Here is a 26,247-nt window from a genome sequence, read left to right as displayed (position 1 = left end):
TGTTAAAATGGTCATACTGCCCAAGGCAATTTACAGATTTAATGCAATCCCTATCAGATTTCCCAGGACATATTTCACAGAACTAGACAAATCGTAATAAAATTTACATAGAACCACAAAAGACCTAGAATTGCCAAAGCATTACTGAAGACAAAGAAAGAGGCTGGAGGAATAACTCTCCCAGACTTCAGACAATACTATAGAGCTACAGTCATCAAGACAGCATGGTATTGGTACAAAAACAGACATATGGACCAATGGAACAGAACAGAGAGCCCAGAAATGAGCCCACAAACTTTTGGTCAACTCATCTTCAACAAAGGAGGCAAGAACATACAATGGAATAAAGACAGTCTCTTCAGCAAATGGTGTTGAGAAAACTGGACAGCAGCATGTAAATCAATGAAGCTAGAACACTCCCTTACACCATATACAAAAATGAACTCAAGATGGATCAAAGACTTAAACATAAGACAAGATACAATAAACCTCCTAGAAGAAAACATAGGCAAAACATTATCTGACATCTCAAAAATGTTCTCCTAGAACAGTCTACTCAAGCAATAGGAATAAAAGCAAGAATAAACAAACGGGACCTAATTAAACTTACAAGCTTCTGCACAGCAAAGGAAACCATAAGTAAAACATAATGACAACCTACGGAATGGGAGAAAGTTTTTGCAAATGAAACTGACAAAGGCTTGATCTCCAGAATATATAAGCAACTCATATGACTTAACAAGAAAGAAACAAACAGCCCAATCCAAAAATGGGCAAAAGACCTAAGCAAGCAACTCTCCAAGGAAGACGTACAAATGATCAATAGGCACATGAGAAAATGCTCAATATCACTAATTAACAGAGAAATGCAAATCAAAACTACAATGAGGTATCACCTCACACCAATCAGAATGGCCATCATTCGAAAGTCCACAGATGACAAATGCTGGAGAGGCTGTGGAGAAAGGGGAACCCTCCTACCCTGCTGGTGGGAATGCAGTTTGGTGCAGCCACTGTGGAAAACAGTATGGAGATTCCTCAAAAGACTAGGAATAGACTTACCATGTGACCCAGGAATCCCGCTCCTGGGCATATATCCAGAAGGAATCCTACTTCAAAATGACACCTGCACCCCAGTGTTCATAGCAGCACTATTTACAATAGCCAAGACATGGAAACAGCCTAAATGTCCATCAACAGATGACTGGATAAAGAAGATGTGGTATATTTATACAATGGAATACTATTCAGCCATAAAAACCAACAACATAACGCCATTTGCAGCAACATGGATGCTCCTGGAGAATGTCATTCTAAGTGAAGTAAGCCAGAAAGAGAAAGAAAAATACCATATGAGATTGCTCACATGTGGAATCTAAAAAATAAATTAAATAAATAAATAAATAAATAAATAAATAAATAAATAAATACAAAACAGAAACATACTCATAGACACAGAATAGAAAGTTGTGGTTGCCAAGGGGGTGGGTGGGAAGGGATAGACTAGGAGTTCAAAATTTGTAGATACTGACAGGCATATGTAGAATAGATAAACAAGATTATACTGTATAGCACAGGGAAATATATACAGGATCTTGTAGCTCACAGAGAAAAAAATGTGACAATGAATATAAATATATGTTAATGTATAACTGAAAAATTGTGCTCTACACTGGAATTTGACACAACATTGTAAAATGATTATAACTCAATAAAAAATGTTAAAAAAAAAAAAAAAACCCAAACAAACAAGAATTCACTCATCTTCTGTTAAGTACCAAAGAAAGACTTCCAACAAGCAGGCCCTTTGTGAAGACGCCCGGTCCCCAGGAGGCACCTCGGTGCCCCTACCGATGCCCTGAGTGGGTGCTGACCATGGGAGACGCACAAGCGCAGAACCTCACGGGGAGGGAACCGGGCCTAGAACCCCAGGCTCGGCCACTAGTCAGGACATGGGTGAAGTGCCACCTGGTGACACCTGCACTGAGTGAGAGGAGCCCTCCGGGCGCTTCCTGACACTACAGGGCCTCTCAGCAGGTGGAGCAGTGTTACCGTCTATGCTAAGAATACCCCAAACCCGGAGCCTTGGCCAGAGAGCACGTGGCGAGGCCCCCATGGCCACGCTGTCCCCTGTCACCGTCCCAGCTAAGTGCCTTGCAGGTCACAGATTCAGGCTCCCAGGTTACATGTTAACTCAGACCTTTTCCTGTGAAGAGGCAGATAATCTCCTCCCAGAAGAAAAGATAGCTTCAAATCCTACGCACACTTTAAGGACACGTTCTGTGCACAACATGCACATCTACCCGCGTGACCTCGAGGACATTCACCAGCAGCCCTGTCCACATTCCGCTGTTAATGCCCGTGAACACTCAGTCCCTTAAAATATTCTTTGAACCAACTCTCGGGTCCCCTCACCAATGAGTTAGTAAATATCTGACGCTTGTTCCTTCTGTCTCTGTGTGAGAGTCAGGTTGTGAAACGCTCAAAACTACACTTTGCCCCACCCTCAGACAGAAGAGAAAGCCATCACCTAAGGCAGCTCAGGGCAGGAGCCTGCAGGAGACGGTCCACCAGCTCTCCCAGCCTCGGAAAACGCACCCAAGTTCATGTGCTGGAGTCCGACCCCCGCTGTCTCAGCTTGTGACCTGCTGGAAGCAGGGTCACGGGAGATGTGACTAGTTAGGAATAAGGTCCCCCTGGAGTTGGGGGGCCCTGGTCAAACACGACTGGTGTCTTTACAAGAGAGGAAGAACACAGGTCCACACACTGGACACTGTGGCAGAGACTGAAGCTCAGTGCCTGGCAGCCAAGGATGCCGGAAAAACCAGGAGCCAGAAGAGGCAGGAAGGACCCCCCGCCCCACCAAGGGGTGGGACATGCGCCTCCAGAACTGGGAGGACAGATCCGTTTTTTGAAACCCCAGTTCATGGTCCTTTGTTGCAGTGGCTCCAGGACACTGACACCACCTTCTTAAGGACCGGAGCTTAGTGGGCTGTGCTGAGATGGTGTCGCAGCTCTCCCGTGGGCACCATGACCAACACTGCTCACCAGGCCTGGCCTTGAAGGTTAGAAACCAGCTCTGTGTGTATTGAAGTAGCCAGGTCAGCTCCAAAGGCGCTGCGGCTGCTTTGAACATCCTGGGTGCTCTCCAAAGGGATGTTTCCAGACGCCCTCAGCCTCGTGAACCAGGTTACTTTTCATTAACTAAAGCAAAGCTCACCCGTTTATCTAAAAGTCAGGGCTCAGACCAGCACGTCCAGGAGATGACACATTGTTTACGTTTCGCCCCCTTCATAATCAGGATTCAGCCATCGCAGGTGGGCGTATGAGAAATCCAAGTCCACTCGTCCCTAGACCACCTCCTCCTCACATGTTACTCAGTTTTAAACCAGCCTTGACAGGCAGATCCGACCAAGATCCCAACTCTCCCCCTCCCAGCTGCCCGGCCCCAGATCCACGCCCGAAGGAGGACCGACCGGTATGCCGCGGGAGGAGCAGGCCAGCCCGGGTCTGTCAGGTCATCAGAGGGGGAAGGGGAAGCGGCTCGGACCCCAGGTCCCACCAGCGCAGCTGCTTGGGTTCCCTGAAAACAGGCCCCCATCACCAAAGTGTGGGGGGCTGCAGAGCTGCAGGGTCTCCACAGCGCGCCTGGTGCTGGGACCGCCCTCATCACACACAGGTCCCCAGGGCCGCTGACCAACCAGGGGCTCGTCCCCGGTCCCCACTGGCCTCCCAGGGAGACAGCAGCCAGAGTGCCCAGGCTCCGCATGAGGCCACAAGGAGGAGGAATAAAATGTTAGAGACCAGAGAAAGCCGCCAGGGCACAGCCCCGTGAGCAGGGTGTCCTGGGTCAGGAGCCCGGGCACAGCAGCGCCCAGGGCCGGCTCTGCTCTGCAGGCCGGGGCCACGGCGTCCTGCCCCTCCTCTGTCAGGGGAGAAGGATCCCACCCTCCAGCTGCCTCGCCCCGTCGCCAAGGCGAGCCCAGGTCAGCGGCAGGAAGTGTGTCTGCCTGTACGCACGTGGAAGAGCAGCGCGGTGGCCTCTCCCAGGCAGAGCGGGCAGACGGCTGAGGGCACCGGCCCCGGGCCAACAGCCCAGCCCTAGGGGCGGGTATCACTGTCACGGGGACCCCTCCCCAGGCAGAGACAAGAGGGATAAAACCCGGATCGCAAGCCTGCCTGGGGACTTGGGGCGGGAAGGAGAGGTTTGGCAACCACGTGTCTCCCAACCTAGGGCCGCACCGCCCTCCAGCACTGGGAGGCACACGGCACACTGCACGCTGGGAAGTCCTGGAAATCTCAGTGTTCCGGCAAATGGCAACTGAACAGATGGGCAGTGTCACACTGAAACACTGGGAGCCACAAGAACAGAACATGGGATACTGAGAGGGGGAGCCCCCAGTCGGGGAGGGGTTCCTGGGGCACCCGCTCATGCCCGGGACTCAATGAGGCTGGTCACCCACCGGCTCTGCGGGCTGCTGTAGGGTGTCAACTATTTGCTGCCGCACACCTGCCGTCACCTCCCTGCGTCCCTGTGCCTCGACTCCATGGGCCCGCCACCTGCCTGGCCGCCCTGCCGCAGCCCAGGCCCTCCCGGTCAAGCTGCACACACGCACACCACGGAGAAGCCACAGCTCACCCTCCCAGGTCTCCCGAGAGCCAGGCTGATAAGGACCTTGGAACAGCTCTTTCTCGGTTACTTCGCTTCAACTTAAAATTCACTTGAAGTATGTTCAGAACTACTTAGCTAACCAGATTTACTTGGGAGGCCAAATGGGTACAAAAGGACACTTTCCATCTGGCTTTGCAAAAGACAGATCTTTGTCACAATAATGAAGTGGAAAGTCCACCTGGGTCGTGTGGGCAATGAGGGAGCTGACACTGACCCCCTGCTCTGCACACCCCTTGGCCCTGAGGCTGCACCCGGTGCCGGTGCCAGGGCAGGAAGATTCCTCCAACTGTGATTACATCAGAAGGTCGCATCAAGGTGTCACATCTTTAGAATACAGCCTAAGCCAGCTTACATATTTTTCTAACAAATGTTTTATCAGTCAGAGGAGGGGAAAATGTTCTGAAAAATAGTTACTGTTCCGACAATTCTAAAAATGTAAACCTTTGGTATTGTATCACATGTATCTCCACCTCCAGTACAGAAAGCTCTTCTGACAAGGGCATGTGTGGCATTTTGTCTGCCCAGCAACTTTCCCTGCTGGAGCCCTGCCCACCTGCAGGGCCGGTGGTCACGCAAGTCTGGCCAGGGACGGGCACACACACCGCCCCAGTCCACAGTGGGAGCACCACCCGCACGAGGCCAACCAGACGCAGCCCTGGAACTGCAGCGGGAGCCCTGCAGAGCCACTCACAGTGTCCTCGGGCTGTGAGGATCAGCCTGGAGCTGCGGCAGCAGCCCTGTGGCCCCTGAAGGACACGTTAACTGCTGCAGAGCAAGCCCCAGGGAGCGCTGACATGGCTAGAGCCCAGAGGTCAGTGCAGGCCTGCTCCTCTCAGGGGTCCAACTCAGGGTTCCCTGACGGATGCACCCCTGAAATTCCCAGGCCTTGCAGCAATCACCCCCAGGCGATGGCACAGGGCTCCTGCTGAGTCCAAACACAGGCCCTTGGTTGGACTGGGCAAAGCACCCGTGTGCTTCCCCACTACTTGGCTGTCCCAGTCTCGGAGCAGGACCCGCCCCGGGGACGGCACTGTCATCCGCCAGCCACGGCCTTGCCACGACTCCCGCCCCCCCACGAGGTTCCCCTGACAAGCGATTCCTCTGGCGTAGCTGTCTTCTTGTGCTAGACCTGAGGGTGGGAGTGGTTTTGGGTGAACTGATACCTGGTTGGGAGCAGACCCTCCAGCAACAGACACACCCAATGAAGAGACCATTGCCCCTTCTCTCAGACCAGCGGGGCATGGGATGGAGGCTGAGCGGCTGCCTCAGGACCGGTGGGGGGTCTCAGCCATGGCTCCATCTGTGTGTGTCAAGGAAGCCCCCTCCCCGTTTCATCTCATTGTCACACACACCGAGAGTCAGGACCCGTGTTGTGCAACATTGCAGAAAAGGAAACTGGGGGTGGAGGAAAGGGACTGCCAGAGGCCACGCTACGTGGGGGAGGCCAACGGCGTCTGGGCTCGGAGGGGAGCAGCGCCGAACTAACAACGAACAGTGATGGAAATAAAATCCCCACAACAGTCAGTGGATCCGGAATAAGGCAGAAGAAGAACAGGAGAGAAACACCAGTGGGACAAATGGGTGGTAGATTTAGACCCAAGCATAACAATGGTCATATTAAACGAAATGGTCTAAACATCCCAATTCAAAGGCAGGTGTTGTCATAGGGGATTTTTAAAAAGGAAGACCCTGCTACCTACAAAAGGCCCACTTAATTTTTTTAGGGCGGGAGGTAATATTTATGTATTTACCTATTTATTAAATGGAGGTGCTGAGGATTGAACCCTGGTCCGCACGCCTGCTGGGCACGCACTCTACCACTGAGCGATGCCCTCTCCCCCAGGAACCCACCTTAAATATAAAGAGTCAAACAGAGTAAATGCAAAACAATGGGAAGAGGTATATCATGAGAACACTGATCAAAAGAAAACCAGCACGGCTGTATTCATAACCAGACAAACGGACTTCAAGGCAAACAACAGGGCATCTTATTATGGTAAAGGGGTCAGTTACTCAAGACATGGCAATCCTAAGCATTTATACAACAAACTTTTTAAAAAACTTAAAAATACATGAAACAAAACTCAGTAGGACTGTAATGAGAAAGAGACATAATTATGTAATACAATAATTATAACTGGAGAATTTCAATACTCCATCCTCAGAAACCGGCAGAACCAGTGGGCAGGACCTCAGCAAGGACAGTGGGTTTGAGCAACACTGTCTTCTCCCTTGACCTAATGGACATTTCTAGAACATTCCATCCAATAAGATGGACCATATTCTGGCCACAAAACAACTTTGAAAAGGCAAAAAGGATACAAGTCATACACAGTATGTTCTCTTTCCACAATGAAACTGAACTGTAAATTATAACATTCTAAAATATTTGGAAACTCCCCAAATTGTTGGAAACTAACACAGTTGTAAATAACCCACAGGTCAAAGGAGACAGCGAAAGGAACATGAGGAAGTATTTTGAAATGGAGGAAAATGACTAAATTAAATACAGGATTCAAAGTGTGTCAGATGCCACCAAAGTACTGCTTTAAGAGAAATTTATAGCAGTAAACGCGTGTGTTAGAAAAGAAGTAATATCTCAAACCGGTGACCTCAGCTCAGTTACGAGCGGGTGTACATGAATACATTTTCTTAAACCAGCTCTCTACCAAATGGGAGGTGCTGTGTTGCTGGGACCCCAGCTCAGTAAAGGGGTGAATGGGAACTACAGCGAAGGGGACTGAGGTCCAGGCCAACAGGTTAGGGGCCCCGAAGGCTCCGTCCAGCCAGGACCGTGCTGACGCCCAGGCAGCTGGGTCCTCACCCAGTGCAGACCCTCCCAGAGGCACACAGAGGGGCCAGGACCGAACTCTGAGAACTGCCTCATTCCTCAAATACACACAAACAATGCAGAAAGTAATTGCAAACAGTTTCTACAAGTTCTCACGCTTCTTGAAATACGCCCACCGGCTGCCGGTTTAGAAGCCCTAGGAAATACCAGAAGTGTCGCTGATTAATTTAAAGGTCTGGCGTAAAAGCCAACTAAAGAATTTTTCTCCCCAGCCGGATTTTTTGAAACCAGGACTTCTTAAGCACAACAAGCAGGGATATTAACATGATCAATATTCTGCATTAAGTGCCTTGGCATCTGCAGTCGACTTTTGAGTCACTGGGCGTTTGAGTCGCCTACTGACAAGGGAGTGTCTGGTAACTAGCTGAGACACAGGTGCGGATGACTTAGTTGTTAAATTGTTAACTCTCTCTGTAGGACTCAGCAGCATCCATTGCCCGAATTTACCACTTTAATACTTGCGAACCCCACCTTCAAACCAGTGACCTCAGAGAATCACCAGCCGCACAATCTTACTCTCCCTCCAGGAAGGAAGGCGAGGAGAAACAGGTGCAGACTCAGGGCATGGAGCCCACCAAGCCAAGCGCGCCCTTGCGCAGGGGGTGGCTGGCTGTGCCTTTCATCTTCACGTTGGGGGCGGGGACCCGGGGGCAGGGTGTGCAGGCCCCCTCCCTGCGGTGTGGGGCTCGCTGCCTGCTTCCTTCCTGAGAGTGGCCTGCTATGTTTTGGTTTTGCTTGTTTGTGTGTTTTCTGCCTGTGACTTTGCAAAATATTCCGGGAGGAGAGACAGAAAAAAAGTCTTGGTTTCCAAGAACAAGCAGAAAGTTGCTTTCAGTTTAAACATCTCCTGGGAAACCTCAAGGGTTTGAGAGTCATCATTATGCAAAACAAGGGTTACAATAGGAAGTAACTTCATCTCGCTCCCTGGACCCCACTGGGACTCGAGCTGACTTCACTGTGTCTTTTCTCCAGTGGGTTTTAAGTCTTGAGAAAATGTGCCCCCCGATCGAAGACGCGGGAAAGGATGTGGCAGATGTAGGGTGGAAGGGGCTTCAATCCGGCGAAGGCTCCAACTGCACCTGTCAGGTTGCTCCTGGCTGTGACCTCTTCTGTGCTTTTCACCATCTCGACTAAATAAGCTTCATCGCTGCCTGGGGAGAAACATCTTCGCTGGGACCACTTGGTCTCGGCGGCCAGCGAGTAGAGTCCCCTCGTGCCGACGACCTGTTTCCCCTCCGCCCTTGATCTTCCGGGAGAAAACCGGCTCGGCCCGGCGGCGGCGGAGGCTGGCGCGGCGCGGCGCGCCCCGCCCGCCCCGCGCGGCCCCGAGGCCGGTCCTGCCCGCGCGCCCCGCCCCCGCCCCCGCCCAGCCCCGCTCGAGCGCCGAGGTGCAGCCGCCGAGATGTGACCTTCAGAGCCGCCTGCACAGGATGATCGGAGCCACCGCCCCGCGGCGCCCGCGGCTCGCCACGGACCCCCGGGCGCTCTGACCGCGCGCCCGGCTCCCGGCCCCGGTCCTCTCCGGGTCCTCGTCCCCGGCCCCCGCCCCGCCCCGCCATGCCGCCGCCGCCCGGGCCCGCAGCCGCCCTGGGCACCGCGCTGCTGCTGCTCCTGCTGGCCTCCGAGTCCGCTCACAGTGAGTACCGCGCGGGGCCGCGGCGCCGGGGGCCGGGAGAGCCCCCGAACACCCCGCCACCCGAGGGCCAGGGGAGCTCCGGTGCCCGCACCCCGACCCAGCCCGCGTGCGCCCACCCTGTGCGCCGCCGCATCCCGGGGCCCGCGGCCGGGAGGACGAGGCGTGCGGGGCCGCACTGACGGCGTGTCCCCGCTCTCTCCCCGCTCTCTCCCCGCTCCTCCCGCTCCTCCCCGCGGCGTCCTCCCGCCTGCGCCGGGAAGCCGTGATGCTGCGGGCGCGCGAGGCGGCGCAGTTCCTGAGGCCCAGACAGCGCCGCGCCTATCAGATCTTCGAGGAGGCCAAGCAGGGCCACTTGGAGAGGGAGTGCATCGAGGAGCTGTGCAGCCAGGAGGAGGCCCGGGAGGTGTTCGAGAACGACCCCGAGACGGTGAGCACGCGGGCAGGGCTCGGGCGGTGCGGTGTGCGCCCCGGGCGCCTTGGGGCTCCGCGGCGGGGCTGGGCTGGACCGCGATGCGGAGCGGAGAGGCGGCCGCGGCGCCTCCAGCGCTGTCCCTGCAGCACCGCGTTTTGGGGGACACGGTCTGCCCGCGCCCTGGTGGGGAGCCCCGGGGTTCTTCCGCAGTGCAGACTTCCCTGCGCGGAGCCCTTCATAGCAGGGGGCCTGCTACCGGCGCGCCTGCGACTCTTCAGCAGGGAGGCGGTTCAACAGGGAGGCGGTCAGGAATGACGAAAGGGCCGGGCCCTAGGGTGTGGGGAGAGGGCTTGGCAGTCTTCAAGCCTCCTGTTTTGGGGCTCCAGTTCTCCTGGTGACCCCGGGTGCTCGCGTTAGCTGAGGAGGGAGAGACAGATGTCTCCATGGGGTCCCACTGACACCCTGAAGTTACCTTCTATCAGCAGGCTTCTGAAGGCAGCCACTTTAAAGGAAATACGCGATAATATGAGAGCTCCGCCAGAGTGAAGTAGAGTCCGTTTTAAAATGTAAAAGAAAGAAATGGCTTAAAAACCAGCACAGCTTCCTACTCGCCTCCCCCTTCACTGGCTTGGAGGTGAGGAATGGAGCCTCTGCTTGAAAGGTGTGAGGACTGGCACTGCTGCCGCAGCAGGTCCCAAAATATGATGACAAGAATAGCACTGGAACATATACCGGGAGGGGTCAGGGGTCTGTCGGGGTGGGAAGCAAGGAGGGACCTGGCCCCTTCAGCAAGGGGCACTCTTGGAAGCAGCTGGTGACTTCAGGAGCCTGACGTGCTGGCTCAGGACACATTTCTATTAATAATGTCCTTGGAGCATGTGGGGTGGCTGAGCCGCCGACTGCAGGGAGCAGCCCAAGTGTGGATGGTGTCTGCGGAGCAGCCAGAGAGCCGTGCCGTCTTGGGGGTGTGGTGGGGGGAGGAGACGTTGCTTAAGAACATCGGTGGCAGTGGTGCCCGGTGGGCCCCTGGGTGCATGTCTGTCTCAGAAAGGTGACTTTGGGAAGTGAAAGTGATGGAAAGGGGAGGACTCGCACTGCATCAGTTCGCACCATGAGCTCAGGGTGACTTCACAGCTGCTGTTGGTTCTACAGGAAGTTTTCTTTCAAAGCATTCTTCTGGGAGTAAAGAAACATCACATGCAGTAAACACATGGCCGGGAGGGATGTGGGCTTTGACTTCCACTTTACAACCCCTCTGTCCCCTTCCTGAAACCAGCCCGAGAGTGGTGGGCCAGGCTGCAGTGTCCCTGGTGTCCCCTGCGGCTTGGCTGGTGGCTGCACCGGGACAGGTGCTCTCTCGGGTCACTGCCCTTGGGGTCAACAGCAACACGGTTCTGCTGGTCTTTTCTGGACTATTTTCCCATGTCTTTAATGCTGAGTCCCAGTGGCCCAGTTTTCCGAAGGTCCCGGAGGCAGGCTGTGTGCCCAGCAGCCGAGGGTCACCGCCCAGCTGCAGGCTCGTGTGACAGGTGCAGTGCTCACCAGCCCCGTGCAAGCCCAGAGCGTTTGCTTGTCCAGGGTGTGGTCTGGGCCTGCAGGTGACAAGAGTTCAGGGCAGCGAGGCCACCGCCGCCCCGACCCGCCCACGGCCCTGCTGCCTGGACAGCCTGCACTCAGTCCCCGTGTCCTCCTCCCCCGAGCCGTCTCCTCTCTCAAGCTGCCTTTATATTTTAATGATCTCTGTCTACAAACATATGAAGTGAAGACAAGAAAAAGAATCAGTGCTCACTGACTGTGACTTTAATGCAACCACCCTTTCTGTGCGGGGACTTTGAACTTTCCTGCGCTTTTCCTGAGGTGGAGTTGCTGGAACCCTGCAGGGCATCCTCTCCGAGCCAGCCGGTCCGGGACGTGTGAGTTCCTTTCATATCAAGGCGTCTATAATTTTCCTGTCCTTGTCCCTGACCCCCACCCCCAAACAGCATGCATCTTCCCCTTTATCCACCAGCTCCCCGAGGCAGAGCAGCTGCTCTGTGCCTCCCGTGCAGTGAGTTGGCTGCAGACCCTTCATTTTAACCTGCACCTTGCATCCTGTGTGGATCGCTATGTAGACTGCTGGCTCTCTTGTCTGGATTTGGCCCTTGGTTAGTCTTCCTCTTCCTTGAGAGGCAATGTGGAACGCTGGGGTCCACACCGTCCCTTCCGCACTCTGGGGAGAGCCAGGATCCCGGGGTAGGGGGAGCCCCTGCAAACTCCGTCCACTGCTAACACAGCTGTGGAAGAGCAGCACTCTTGAACGAGGTGGTCCTGTGAAATGATCAGCGGGTTCCTCTGCTCCACAAGGTTTGGGACTCTCTTTAGAAGTATTAATTCCTTCCCTTCAAGTGTTGCTCATTGTGAGTGTTTGTGGGTTGAGGCCGACAGAGTGACTGGATGAGGTGCCCTGACCTCAGTTCAGGAGCCACCAGGACTGCTGCCCGTGTCCTAAAGTCCTGTAGGTTCTTCGGGCTGTGACCTGCCTGCTGTCTCAAGCGGCTGCCTGTAGGAAACGCCAGTCTTCACCGGCCAGGGCCACTCTGGGGCCGCACCCTTGGCCGCCTGTCCTCAGTGTGTCTGGCTTAGTTGGAGCCACACGCCTGGTGCAGGATTGACGACGCTGCTCTTTGCTGCCGGCAGGGAAGGTGCTGCCTCTCCCGTTCCCGTTCCTGGGGCTCCAGGGTGCCCTGGGAGCGAGTAGGGAGTGGGCAGGCATGGGCACCTGGACTGCTCTCTGGGCTGCAGACCCCTCCCTGGAATTCGGGGGCTCTGCTCCTGAGTGGTCTGTGCTGGGTGTATTCTAGGGTCTTTCTGCCAAACAGCTTGTTCCAAACTGGGCCGTCTTCCTCTTTGGGAAGGGCAGGTGCTTGACCTTCATTCAGAACTCTCCTTTGAGCAGGTAGCTGGGGGCACATGGCTCCTTCCTGATTCTGGGGTTATCACACACCTGTGCCGGAAAGGAAGCAGCCTGGGGGCTTTCCTGACCCCAGGGGTCCTGGCCCCACTGCCCCCCTGCCTCGCAGGGGAGTGTCCAGGCTACAGCTCAGGCCCTCTCGACCTTCCAACCCTCCCCCGAGCCCAGGGGTGATTGGATTCCCACCTTATCTTGCTTTCTTTTCACATTGTTACTCTCTCTTCCTGACATTTCTGTCCTGGCGTCCCGCTCAGAAGGCTCTGGGTCGCCAGTCCCCCACATGTCTCTGCTGGACTCTCCTGAGTTCTTCCCAAAGCTCCCCCAGGCCAGCCCAGAGTCACCCTTCTACGTAAGTCCTTTAAGGCAGGCAGGTTCCGGGCGCCGATACCAGCTCAGTAATCACTCTCGGCTCCCGGAAAGGATTCTGGACAAAAGACTCCCTCAGCCTGACCTGCTGCCCGGTCATAGGTCACCACCTGCAGCAGCTGGTGCCACCCCAAGGCCCGTGGACTGGAAAGAATCCAGGCCCTGGCCCTTGACCCCCGCCTCCATTAACTGAGACGCAAACAGTAATGACCCCAGTACTGGCAGCACAGGGCGTCACACCCTGGGGGCCTCTCAGCATCCGAGCACAGCCTGAGCCTGACGTCTGACCCGGTGTGTTCCTCCTCCACCGCGTGTCTCTTTCTGTGTCTGTCTCTGTCTCTGTCTCTCTCCCTCCATCTCTCTCCCGTCACCTCTACCCCCGACCCCCACTCTCTCAGACGTGAGGACCTGGTGGTGGGGATGATCAGGGTTGGAGGAGCCCCGTGGTGCTGCTGGCCTTGACTTAACCATGTCTGCCAACCCCTGTCTGCCTGAGATCCAGAGTCTGGGGAAAGCTGAGGGTGGCACCCCAAGGGAGGTGAAGGCCCTTCCCTCAAGTCTCCCCTATGTTGGAGTGGCCTGAGGGGTCTCGTGCAGGACGGAATTGGAGTCCAGCAGGAGGATGGGAAGGAAGAGGGGGACCTTGTCACCTCCAGTGACCTCCAGGACAGCTTGGCCCACCTGCCCCCCAAAGCCCCACTGACCCTGACAGCCGTCCCTACCACTCGGACACTCAGACACCCTCAGACTCACACCCTCACTGTCCTCTCTGCCGCTCTGGGGTCCACGGGGGATGAGACCCGGCCCCTGGCCCTGCACAGCCCCGCCCCCCTCCCACTGGCCACACAGGCCTCCAGGCACAAGGCCTCCAGGCTGGGCCCTGGCCCCGGGCGCTCCCCTGGAGGCTGAGGAAGCCGGCAGGGGCTGGATTCTCTGAAGTGTTGTTCGACCGGTTGTGTTTTCTCCGGATTTGGCTCCCGCAAAGCTCCGAGGTCTGCAGACGGCTGCTTAGGCCTGGGCCAGCACGCAGGTCCCGGTGCCAGGCCTGCTGCTCCCTGGTGGGCCCCGGGGGAGAGGAGGGCTCTCTCCAGCCCCTCAGATGCTTGTTTTAATCCCTGGGGTCTGCAGGACTCAGAGCTGGTCTCTCCAGCCTAATGACAGGGCAGGCCTTGCAAATCACGCCTCATCCTCGCCAGTGGGCTCAGCTCTGTGGAAAACCGACTGAAGGGATTCTGAACACACCGAAGGTCTGCTGTGTTACTTAGGGACAGAGCACCCTTGTGAGAAGCTGATGCTTGTGGCCTGTTTCTTGACATTCCAAGCAGCCGGGCCAGGACATTCCAAACACTTCCAGGTTATTATTTTACCCCGGCACTGCTGGCAGGTGTCCGACTTCTTCACGCTGCGTTTCCTGCGGTCAGAGGTGGGGCTGTCTCTGTGAGGTGCGGACTTTGCTGTGGTTTGGGGGTTAGTATTTGATGTTGGCAGTGCTCTGCCCGTTCGGGGGTTATTTTGGCCCAGTGATTTCACTGCAAACCTGGTGCGTATACCTTGTAAATTTTGAGCCTGACAGAGTGCAGTTCGTTAAGCTTAAAAATAATTTTTAGGGAGGAGCAGGAGGTGGGAGAGATCTTTATTTCCCTCGGGGGGAAAATTGTACTGACTGAAAACACGCTTTTCAGAGGAGGTAGTAACGTGTTACTGTCACACTTTTCATTCTTATTTTCTTGGATTTTTTCCCCCAAATTGTGGGTGAAGTTTGTTTTCCTCCAGTTAGTGCTCACAATAATAAAACACATTCTTTTCCACATCTGTTCCCCAAACCTGCCATCTAGACCCAGTTCTCTGAGTACCTCTTCTTACAACATTGTGTTCCATGGAAGTCTCACAGCTGGGCTCTGCCAGCTTGTGGTCACCGCTGCAGCGGCCAGGGGCCCCTGCGGCCGGGTGGGGGCCGCCCACCCAGGACTGAGGCATGACTGGCGGCTGCAGGTGCAGTCCCCGGGGCGGGGGTGGGCGGGCTAGGTTTGGACACTTGTCTCTTTAGTGCATCTGCACCGCTTCAGATTGAAATGGAAGAACGGGACAGGTTAGGAGGGGGCTGCTGGCCGCCGCCAGGGCCAGGCAGGCATGCTCCCCTCCCGTGTCGTGTCAGCAAACCCTGACAAAGTCATCACAGAAGTCGCTGGGTCCTCACCCACCTCTGCGCCCTCTGGGTTTGTCTCCTTTGGCACCAGCGCATTCGATGCTGCCGAAAACTGCGCGCCTCCCTGCGTGGAGGGGTGGGGGCCGTGGTTCGGGCTGAGAAGCACCGAGCTGCGTGTCATCTTCCCTTTCACGTGCCAGGAGCAGCAGGCTTTTGAACTAGCGTGTGTCACAGAATTGCAGGTGCGCCCCAGGCAGACAGGAGTCCTAGCACCACCTGGTTTGAAGCGCTCCTGAGCCGCAGCCCAGGAGCTCACGGGGGCTCGTCGGAGCCAGATCTCTAGGGGGAGGATATGGAGGAGACACCAGGCTCCTTGTGGACGCTGCAGGGACCAGGCCCTAGGGCATCGCCTGCTCCTGGAGGCCCTGACTTTGCCCACAGGCTGTCTCCGACCACGCTGTTTGGACTGCTAACTTGTTCATGTTGTTCTCTGTCGAGTGTTTTACTTTGCTGTTTTGCATGATGAGAAAGTGTATCTTACTTTCCTGAATGACGTACAGGGAAGCATGACCTGCGTGTCTGATGTGGCTGCCTGTGTCCTGTGTGGGTCCAGTGAAGGGCCACACGTGGTGCCTGAGATGCCCCTCTTTTCCTCTCCTCCTTCCCCAGCCTGATCGGGGCACTGCCGCCTCTCAGGCCATGGGGTGAAGCCGCAGCCCCACCACCACCACCACTGCTTGGAACCAGTGGCCTTGTCCCGAGGCCACCGCCACGGCCCTCCCAAGACAGGCCGACACTCAGTCCTCTTCATGCTGCCGGACGGCTGCACGGTGTCCCCCTGCAGCTTTGGGATGGGGCCCAAGCCCCCGCGTCCCCCCGTGCACCTGAGACCAGGTAGGCCTCGTCCCTGCCCAGAGCCCGCTGGTTCCGCTCCGTCCTGGGCCCCAAAACTTGAGGTGGAACGTACTCTACTCACAGGCCCGTCGGGGGCACGTCTTTGTGTCCGGCAGACAGACAGCGTGTGGGGCTCCGCTGGGCACCCCAGGGCCGGCTGCCGCGTGCTGGCGGGGACGGAGCTTCCATCTGACTGGGGAGGTTGTGGTTCCTCACGGCCGCTGTGACACACCAGCACAGACCTACACGTCTGGAGGCAGGGTCTGAAGTGAGTCTGGGGGTGCTGCTCCCCCAGGGGATCCAGGTGAGAACCCTCTCCTGCCTCTTCCAGCTTCTAGAGGCACCACATCCCCTGGCCCCTCTTCCACCTTCACGGCCAGTAGGGTCGGCGGCTCTTTTCTTGATCTGGCTCCTTTCATTTCTGGCTCTCCTGCCGCCTTGCTCTTCCACATCTGAGGACCTGGTGGTCCCACGGAGCCCCAGGTGACGGCCTCCTCTCCTGACCAGCACCTCCTTGCCTTTGCTGCACAGCCCACCGGATTGGCAGGTGCCAAGGAGGAGGACCTGGACATCTTTGGGTTGTTCTTGTGCCACCAGAGGGAGCATGAAGGACTTGGCACTGGGCCTGGCGCTTAGAAATCCCTCAATACAACATAGCTGTAGTTTGAGTAAAGTTCTGCTGGTTTAATTCTGTGAGTTTCATTTCACTGGGAGGACATGGCAGCCTGGCAGATAAGGCTTAGTACCCTGTGAGGCTTAGTACTGCCTTGTGGGGCTTAGTACTACCATGTGAGGCTTAGTACTGCCATGTGAGGCTTAGTGCTCTGTGAGGCTTAGTACCACCCTGTGAGGCTCTTAGTACCCAGTGAGGCTTAGTGCCCAGTGAGGCTCTTAGTACCCAGTGAGGCTTAGTACCCGGCGAGGCTTAGCTGTTTCCTCTCCTGCCCATGAGCACCCCAGCCACTCGAGTGACATCGCCACTTTTGGCCTTGAGAACAGAAGAGTTTACCGAGCAAAGCTGTGGGTGATCAGTGCTGTGAAGGGGAGAGCCAGCAGCTCTCAGAGGCCTTGGCCAGGAGGGCACGTTAGACAGGAAGAGAGGCCACTGAGAGTGCCCCACTCAAAACTGATCAGGTTACACAGTGAGTGTACAAATTAAACTTGAGCATGAAACTGTAAATTAGAAAATCAGATTTATTCCATTTCATGCTGTATAAAATTTGGATTATAAGGGTAATTAGGCACTAAATTTTTAGAACGAAGAGACATTGAAGTAAGATTTGAGGGGAGGGGTAGGTCATATTTTTTCCAAAACAATAATGATTTTTAGAAAGCCAAAATTCTTCTTACCATAAATGGAGACACTTTTGCAGAAAGTATGTGCCACCTCTGTCAGTATTCCCACCACCTTCTCTTAATCCTGGACCACCAGGTTACTCTCTCCTGGAGCAGTCTTTCCATGATACTTGCAAACTTTCTCTTCTTCCATTTTTAATTGGTCTAAAGCCTTATTTATTAAAGCTTTAGCAGTGGCTGTTTCCCTAAACGTTCTCACTGACGTGTGAAACCTTGACTCTTGGTAGATTTATAATTTTACTTTGCAGGTGTTTATAATTCTGTTTGCACTGATTTGTCAGATTCAGCTAGCCTGGTATTGGCTGCATAAATTTGGAAAATGTAAACAACAGAGGTTTAAATGAGGTAGTTTATTTCTCAGGTAAAAAAAAGTGGGAGGCAGGCTGACCAGGGCTGCTCAATGGCAAGTGCCCCAGGACTCACACAGCCTATGTGTGCTCCACTGGACTGGTGCACGGCCTTGTCTTCCAGGCCTCCTCATATACTGGGTAAGATGCTGGAGCACGAGCCATCACATCTGCATTCTGGCAAGGAGGATGGAGAACCAACGCGCCCCACTCTCTTCACTCAGTCTCACTCTCTGTATCTCATTGGCCAGAATTTAGTCACATGACCAGCCTAGATGCAACGGAGGCTGGGCGGTGTAGTCTCGTAGCTGGAGGCATTGCAGCTCCAAATAAATCCAGAGTTCTGTTACTGAGGATGAAGGGAGAGTCGCGGATTGTGGGCGGCAGCTGTAAATCTCTGCCGCGGGGGAGAGGTGTGTGGAAGCAGATCTGTTCTACACGGTTCATTTGTCCACGAGCACTTCCACACCTGGCAGTCGATGCTGTCGTTAACCACGTCGGAGACCTGTGCTGTACCTCGTAACCCAGAGCTTGGAGGAACCAGCCACTCCTCCACTTCGTGGGGGCCTGGGCAGTCGCCTGTCACCTGAGCCATCAGCCGCAACTGGGGGCCAGGGGCAGGGCTGCCACCCTCTGCCTTAGGGCCTGGCTGACCCAGAGGGGCTGGAGGACTCGCTCAGGGCTTCCTGCAGGTGCTTCACCAGCAGCTGGTGCCCTCGGTGCCCAGAGCAGGTGGGAAGCACGTGGAGGCCGTGTGGCGAGAAGCTGCTGTGGGCAGGTGCAGACTGCAGCGGGAGCTCTTGGTGAGTAAGGAGCGCGGGTTCCACGCGCCCAAGGCCACAGCTGCTCTGCCAGGGCCCTGAGCATCTGGACAGCAGCGAGTATCGTCCTAAACTGGTGTGAAAGGACCCGGAGAGCTGGGCTTTCCAGGGGTCCGTAGCTACCCCCAAGGGTCCCCTGTGGCCAGAGGATTAGTCAGTTCCTCTGTTTCCTGGGGTGAGACCTTCTGCACGCGGCACATCGACCGGCCAAGTGTGCATCACACCCGCGCGTCTGCCTGCCTCGTCAGGGACCATAGACTTTTGGAAACAAATTTTGGGGCAGTTATCCATCAAAGGAAGTAATCAATTCTTAGTCTACTGTTTGAGAAGTAGCCACATGTATTGTGATGTGGTACGTGACTCCTGTTCCCTCGTGTAAATCCAGGTGAAGCTCCCAGATTCTCCACGACAGAGTGAATCCTGCACCCCGACCTGGTGTCTGCAAGGCCACGTCCACGGGGCTCCCAGCCGAGCTGGGAAGGGCGCTGCCCAGTCCATCCATCCGTCCATGGGGGGCAGGCAGTGAGGGCACCGTGGGGAAGGCTGCGCAGTGTCGGGCTGGAGGCCCTCTTTCATCCGTGGCTTACCCGGGCCCTGCCACCATGTTCCTGGCCTCTGGGGAGCCCAGAGGTTTGGACATGAAGGTGTTTGGTAGCCATCGGAGGCCAAGTTCCAGAACCTTCCCAGCTGCAAGTGTGCCTTGTTTATAAGCTGCAGGAGGCGGCTGTTTTCAGTCTTGTGCTATTTGAGCCCAGGTGGTGGTTCCATCTCAATAGCGCACGTTCCAACAGACTTGGCTCCCATGTCTTTGACTATTTTCAGAAGGCGAATCTGCCCTCAGAGCGTCACGTTTGATAGAGAGACCCCCAGAAATCCCCCTCCCCACCCAGCCACAGAGGCCCAGGGAGGGACCCCAGAGGACAGTGCATGTAGGGGATTTGGAGCTGCAGGCAGGCGGGCTGCCTGGAGGAGGCTTGCCCAAGGTCCTTGCTTCTGGAGCTGCAGTTCCAGAACCAAGTGTCCCGCGGTGAGGGTGCTGGGGGTGGCCAGTCGACAGTCCTCGCTGACCCAGCCCAGTGAGGGTGGGCTGCTCCCTGCATTTCTTGACCTTTGCCTTGAGGGGTGGAGTCGCTATCTGGGCACAGACCCCGCCGGGAAGTCGGGGTCCTGGTGGTCAGCACAGGTGGAGGCCAGTGTGAGGTCTGTCCATGAAGGGGCTTCTCAAGGATCTCACCAGCCACAGGCTCTCGCCGCACCTTCCGTCATCGGTGAGGCGGCCGCCAGGCCAGACTCCTCAGGAGCAGAGACAGGGCCACGCAGAGAAACTCTCCCTGTGGCTTCAGAACAAATCGAAGCCTCGCTTTAGACCTGAGTGGACCCAGCTGCCCTCGGGCTCAGGCCCTCCCAGGGCCCCGGGTTCACAAGGCCGCAGGGAGCAGGTGGCATCTGAGGGCAGGTGCCCTGAGGCCAGAAGGGCGTGGTTTTCCTGTTAACAGTGCTCCTTCACAGCAGTAGGATTCATTATTAAAACACATTACATGGTACTGTTAACCAGTCACAATTTTGGAAAACACAGCACCCCTTCCTGGAAAGCTGCGGTCTGCAGGCATCTGTGTGTCGCTGGGGACTCTTCCTGTGGTTCTTAGCCGTCGTTCGGTTCTCAGTCTAACCCTTGGTTTCCTGGACCTGGGTGGGCACTTTCTGCGTCCGTCCTAATCCCCACCACCACTTTGTGACAAAGCCCAGTGGCCTCTGTTCTCCCTCTAAACCCAGGGCGATGCCACTACCCTGAGGGGCCCTGAGAGATCTGGTCACAGGGCCCCAGACTCCTTGTTTCTCTGTTCCTGGCGTCGGCTGGCGCAGGACTGAAAGCAAGAGAAAGAAGTGGAGCCCAGCCTCAGGGTCCCAGGAGCCTAGAGGAGGGTGGTTCTCCCCCCCCCCCGGCTTCTGCCTGCCTGTTTGTCACCTTTGCACTGAATGTCACCTTTGAAACCATCACACAAGCTGAATCCCAAACTTACGTTGACTTTTACGTTTCTTTTAAAGAAGCTGAGTTTAAAAAATGGCATCTTTGCCAGAATGTCACTTTGTAAAAGCGCATCTGAGCACATCTCCGCAGGGCGAGCACCCCGCCCCACCCCGCCCCAGCTCGAGGGGCCCTGGCCGGGCGTGCGAGTGGAGGTGACAGACGCGGTGGCGCACGTGTCCTGCAGGCCGGGCGCCTCTGTGCACTCTGATGCCTCCCCCCAGCGGCCCCCCAGCTCTGGGGCCTCATCAGACTCCACAGCCTACCTGGAGCCTCAGTTCACTCGTCTGTGATAAGGGGGCTGATTACGACACCCTCCTTGGAGGCTGGTGTGGGGAGTAATCAAACAAGCAGCGTAGGAACCTGCAGTCCCACCAGCAGGCAGTTCACGTTGGCGTCTGGTCACCTGCTCCCTCAGGAGGGTCTTCAGGGCCAAGCTCTCCGAGGTCGGCCAGAGCAGAATACCCAGGCGCGCGGGGGCCAGGCTGCGGTGAGTCTGGGCCCACGCCCGGAGCTGCTGCTGGAGGGGTCAGGACAACAGCCTCCTGTCTGACCACCCTGTACTGTGCCAACCTCCTGATCTGCAGGCCTGGGTGGAAAGACCCCCGTTTATACCCTCCGAGCCCGTCCGGTAGCTTGTGTTCCAAGTACAGTAACTGCTGAGAGTCGCACAGAGACCTCGGATTTCCCCAAGGGCCCTGCGTCCCCGAGGGTCGAAGACTCAGTTTTCTTGGAACTTTTCTCGTCCCCCCACAAGACACTTCGCCCGCACTTTCAGTGGACACAGGTGGCCTGTGCTGGTCACTGCAGGTCTGGTCTCAGGCTTGCAGGCATCACGCCTCTCCCCGTGGTCTTAAGGCAGAAAGTGGCTTCCGGGGCCGTCCTGTCCCATGGGTGCTGAGCGCCTTCCTCAGACGCCGGCCTCCCTGGAGCCATTTCTGTCCGGGGTGGGGAGAGGGAGGCGCAGGTGACCAGCTGCTGGCGGGGGTGCTCGGACGCCTGGTACCTGCCACTGAACTCTTGCCTTCTCTTTTTCTGCAGGACTATTTTTATCCAAGATACTTAGGTAAGTTGAAATCACTGCTTCTAGTTGGGGGTGTGTGTCGCATGTTGGAGGGACAGGTGGTCAGACCCTGTCACTAAGTCATTCCTGAGGGAAGATGCTTAATCACACGTGAGTCTGGAACTGCCCAGAGCTCCCGGGTCAAAACCCTGGTCTGTGTCTCTCACACCATCATGGCGAGCTGGGTGACGCCCTCTGCTCTGCTCGGCTTCAGGCTTAGCTCGTTACGTGGGAACACGGTGACTGACTCGGTGTTTTCGGACTTCTTGGTCTCGGGACTGTTGACTCCGACGTCACTGAAGACCTCATAGGGCTTTCGTGTTCGTGGGCCGTGTATATCGCTGCTTGCCATGCTGCTCATTAAGGCCGAGAACGTTAGCGAGGTTTCTGTTCAGTTTGAACAACAGGTGTATGCAGGCACACCCTCAGCAGCGGGTCACCCGCTGGGCCTCTGGGAAGCCCTGGTGGCCCTCGGGGCCAACAGCGGGTCTCTTCAGTGCCGCCTGGAAGGCCCGGGTCCCCCAGACCTGCTTCCGAGTCGGCGTCTGCCCTTGCGAGGAGAGCGGTGTGTTCCGGAGCCTCCCTTTCAGTTGTGTGAATGCATGTTGGTAAAGTTCCCGTTGGCCTTAGAGCCTCTGGGACGTGCCCCTCTGTGTCCACATCTATCAGTAAGCAGAGTGGACCCGTGAGCAGCCCCAAGAAGCCCCCTGTGGGCTCCCTGCCGGCCTGCTCCCAGGCCTGTGGGCTTGCTTCCTCAGGCAAAGGTGGCAGTGGCCCCCGAGCCCACCTCCGGGGCCATCCGCTGCTGCACCCACATCCCACTTGGCTCGTGGGAGCAGTGGCCACCTACAGAAGGGCCAGGGGAGGGACAGTCGACAGCCCCTGTGCCCAAGTTCAAGTTCAGCTCACCCAGCCGCCCCTGCTCCTGCCCCGGGCCCTGCGCGGAGTGTCTGGATCCGCGTGGAGGAGCTCCATAGAGACTGGTGTCCAGACCCAGGGCCAGTGTGGGTGGAGGCTCAGCTCTGACCATGGCTGGGTGGCCCGCTGCGTGCCACCAGTGCCCCTTTGGAGACCACGTTCTCCACGTGGGAGGCGGCACCCCCATTTGCCAGTGTTGGGTGTTCCGTGCCCACAAAAGCCAGGCTGTGCTGCTGCTGGAGGGGGTGGTGCCTGCTCGGTGTGAATGGCCCCTGCCCGGTGGTGTGGGCCGCTCCGGCCGTGATGGGGAGTGACGCGCCGCCCGTCCTGTCTTGCAGCATGCATCACCAGACACGGGTCTCCGTACGCCAAGAGCCCGGACTTCGTCGCCTGCGTGCAAAGTAAGTCTGTCTCCTTCCTCGGAGCCCTGGAGTCAGGGCGACTTCGGCTTCGCTGTCATTTTCAGGAGGAGTCTGAGTGCTCCCGTTGCCTTGGAGCCACAGCACCCGCCGGAGGGCCGCTCCCTTTACATGGAGCTTCCTTTTCTAAGCAAGAACCCGCTGGCTTCCTGAGCAGGCGGGAGGTGCGCTCGGTGTGAGAGGCGGCCCTTTCCCAGGTGAGGAGCAGGCGCGTCCAGCCCTGCCTCCCACTCAGTTACGTCCCCTTTCCCCACAGCCACGGGTTCTAAGAATATTCTCAGAAGGAGAGACCCAGATGGAGTCTCGTTTCACACAGGTGCAGGCAGTTCGCTGTGCCGCCCCGACCTCCCCGCCGCCCCGCGTGTCCTTTTGTGGGCCTGGCACAGGTGTCCGCCCCCGCACTGCAGCGGGGTGGGGGCCGGGGGCGCCTTTCAGCAGTGAGTGTTGCAGGCTCCCAGCCAGCTCCAGGTTTTACTGTAACAGACCCGGGGTGACGGCAGCTTTGTCTGCACGTACCTGCAGCACAGATTCCCAGGACGGGGTCGCGGGGGGAGGCCCAGGCCTGGCCCCCGGCCCCCAGTGCCCCGGGAGGGCGGACCCGTCCCCACCGCACACCAGCCCAGTGGGGTCTTTTCATTGTTTGGTCTGTGCTGGTGGAAAACGACACCCAGTCATTCAGTCTGTGTCTCTCCCTGAGGAGTGAGGCTGGCCTGCGTGTCTGGCAGCCTCGTGTTCCTTCTTCTGTGAATGGTTCGTTTTCTTTGCCTGCTTTCCTTTGTAGGAGCTGTGGAAGGTTTTGCAGATCAGCCATTTGTACTCAAGGCAGCAAAATCTCCCTCAGTTCGTCGTGTGCCTTTTTACTAGTGTTACTGTTCTGAATGATCATACAGTAAAAGTGACGCTCTGGGGGCCCTGTTGCATGAATTCCAGCCCACGCGTGGCACCGAGCACCATCTCAGCGGAGCCTGGCTCGCGCCCTGGCTCTGGTCCACACGCCCTGCGGTGCTGTCCACTTATCACCAGCCCACCCACACTTGCCTTCATTCACCTGTTCCACCTGTGAGGGGCATGGCTCTGAGTGCACAGCCAGCCCTGCATGCCAGGTCTCCTGTGCTTGGCTCGGACCGCACCTTGGGGAGAGCGTGGAGGGCAGGCGGCGGGCCAGAGCTGGCCAGGGCCCCACTACTGTGGCCATCCCCACCTATCCACCAGCCGCTGGCCCTGCCTGACTCGTCCCGGGTCACCACCACCAGCCCCAGCCCCGGGGGACAGGAAATGATGGATGTAGCGGGGGTGGGGGGCGGGGGTGCCTCCCAGGTGGCCTCCCAGGAGCACATTCTGGGCAGACTGGCCCCTGCTCTCAAGGAGCCAGAACCTGTGGCGTACATCGCGGGTGACCTGGAGCACGCCCCTGCCCTCCGCTGTCCCAGGGTCCCCGTGACTTCTGCTTCCCCAGAAGTCACCCGGGCTCACGGCCCTCAGGCAGATGTGGGAGTGTCACAGCAGTTCCTGCTTCCTGTCGCTTTGGCTTTCTGTTCTTAGCTGTTTTTTTGCTGTTGTCAATTTGCCAAACCAGTTTCGTCTTTTTAAATTACGTACTCAAGTTTATTAGGTGGTTTTAGTGCCTGGGCTCAGACCGCACCTGTCCTGAGATTATAAAAGTGTTGTCTGGTGTCTCATGTTTAAGCGTGTGACCTGCCCCAGACATCCCCGTAGGAGGCGAGGTTGGGAGAGAGCTGTGCTCGCTCATCCCACACGAGGCGGCCAGGGGCCGGGGGTTTGGTTCACAGCCCCTAGTTCTAACAGCTTTCCCGCAGGATGAGCTGCAGCACTCCTGGGCTGTGTCCCTGCACGCAAGGTTTCATGGTGTCAGAGTATCTTCAGTTGTTTGAACAGCAAAGATGGTTTCCTAACCCTGTGGGACTGGACCTTCCCCCCGGGTGGCGTGCAGCCTGGGAGATGAGGAAGGAGGCGGCCCAGGGTGTTTCCTGAGCTGATGTTCAGAGGATAAATCTCATGCCAGATGCACTAAGGGCATTTCTGGCAGATTGGGAAACACCTCCCTTCCTGGTGGCCATGGCTTTGTCTGCCAGGACCCCCATGACCCTGAGCAGACCTCTCACCCCCTCCTCCCTGCGGGCCGAGGGGGCCCCCGCGCGTGGCCCGGGCACTGTCCACGCAGCCTGGATACCGCCTCGGTCTGTGGAGGTCCGGACGCCTGAGGCTGTGCAAAGCACAGTTACCCTCGCCGGGCAGGCGTGAAGATGGGAGATGGGCCCAGGACGGCCTCACAGGAAGGGCACACCCCGCCCTGCCCTCCTGGAAGACGGGCCTCCAGGCCTCCGTGCACATGGGGACAATTCAGGCAGCTTCGTGCCGGCTCCTTCCTAAGAACACTGTCATCGATGTCAGCCTGGCGTAGCTGAGTGTTTTCTCCGTTGCTGTGACATCAAAGCTGTAACCGCAAAGGGGACGTCTTAGTCTTCCCGTGTCTGTGTTGAGGCCGGCAGGCCGGGCCCGGGGGCTCCTCTCCTCTGACAGTCCCCCCTGCTCCCAGACACCCGGTGCCTCCAGCTGGAGGATGGGGGCCGATTTCTGAGGCTTTGCTTGTGGGTTTCCCGCAGCCTTCGTGGGGGGCTCCGGGCCTGGTGTCGTCCTGAGGGAAGGGTCTCTGTGCCCCTCCTCTCTGGCGAGAACAGCGGGCCCATATTTGCACGTGTCGCCTGGGTTATAACTTGCCGTCAGCCCCAGACTTCTGGAAGAAGGAGCAGAGGCTGCCAGCGGTCAGCACACACTCCACATTCCAGCCCGCGGCTCGTGCCACGTCCTTCCTGCCCATTCCCGCAGCATCACGGGGCCAAGATCGCCGGCGGGCCTGACCGGGCAGACCCCGTCCGGCCCAGAAACCCTGTGCAGGCTCTGTGGGCCGTTGCGTGAGGGCCCTCAGGCCCATGCTTTGGCTTCTCGAACGCGTCCACTGAGTCCCTCAGAAGTTTGCAGGCCCCTGTGTGTCTTCTCCCTCCTTCTGTCCTGGAGACAAGCTTCCCAACAGGGTAACAGATAAAGCAGTGCCGGGTGGAGATTCTTAGGGGATGGGTGTTGTGTGGGAATCTCCCAGAACCGTCCCACTCCCAGCTGAGACTGGGGTTGGCCTCTCAGCCCCCGGGATCCTGAGATTTTTAACGGGGGGGTGTTGGGCATTCTAGGCAAATTCCAGGCGAAGTTAACAAGCCCAGGTATGTACTTCTGATACGACTTCAAGTCTCTAACCAAATACGTCAAGTGGAGATGCATGCTGTGCCCCTACCATCCCTCCCCCCGGGCCTCTGACGTGCTGAGCGTTGGACCGTCTGGCTCTGGAGCCAGCCAG

At 57.0% G+C, this 26,247-nt stretch overlaps 1 protein-coding gene across 2 annotated transcripts in view; it reads left to right on the top strand.

Moving 5' to 3' along the window:
• The first annotated feature begins 8,898 nt into the window (after positions 1-8,898).
• Positions 8,899-26,247, top strand: part of GAS6 (growth arrest specific 6) — a 33,155-nt gene continuing 15,806 nt past the window's right edge. The window contains exons 1-4 of one of the 2 annotated variants that reach the window (XM_074378609.1): positions 8,899-9,159; positions 9,420-9,586; positions 21,519-21,543; positions 22,797-22,859. In XM_074378609.1, coding sequence (XP_074234710.1) covers positions 9,081-9,159; positions 9,420-9,586; positions 21,519-21,543; positions 22,797-22,859 — 334 coding nt within the window. In that variant the 5' untranslated portion in view covers positions 8,899-9,080. The remainder of the gene's footprint in view (positions 9,160-9,419; positions 9,587-21,518; positions 21,544-22,796; positions 22,860-26,247) is intronic. The other variant, XM_074378608.1, reaches the window with a different exon arrangement.

Source organism: Camelus bactrianus, chromosome 14, assembly GCF_048773025.1.
Source record: "Camelus bactrianus isolate YW-2024 breed Bactrian camel chromosome 14, ASM4877302v1, whole genome shotgun sequence".
Lineage (NCBI taxonomy): Eukaryota > Metazoa > Chordata > Mammalia > Artiodactyla > Camelidae > Camelus > Camelus bactrianus.
The sequence above is the reverse complement of the archived record's forward strand: the minus strand, read 5'-3'. Positions and strand labels throughout refer to the sequence as shown.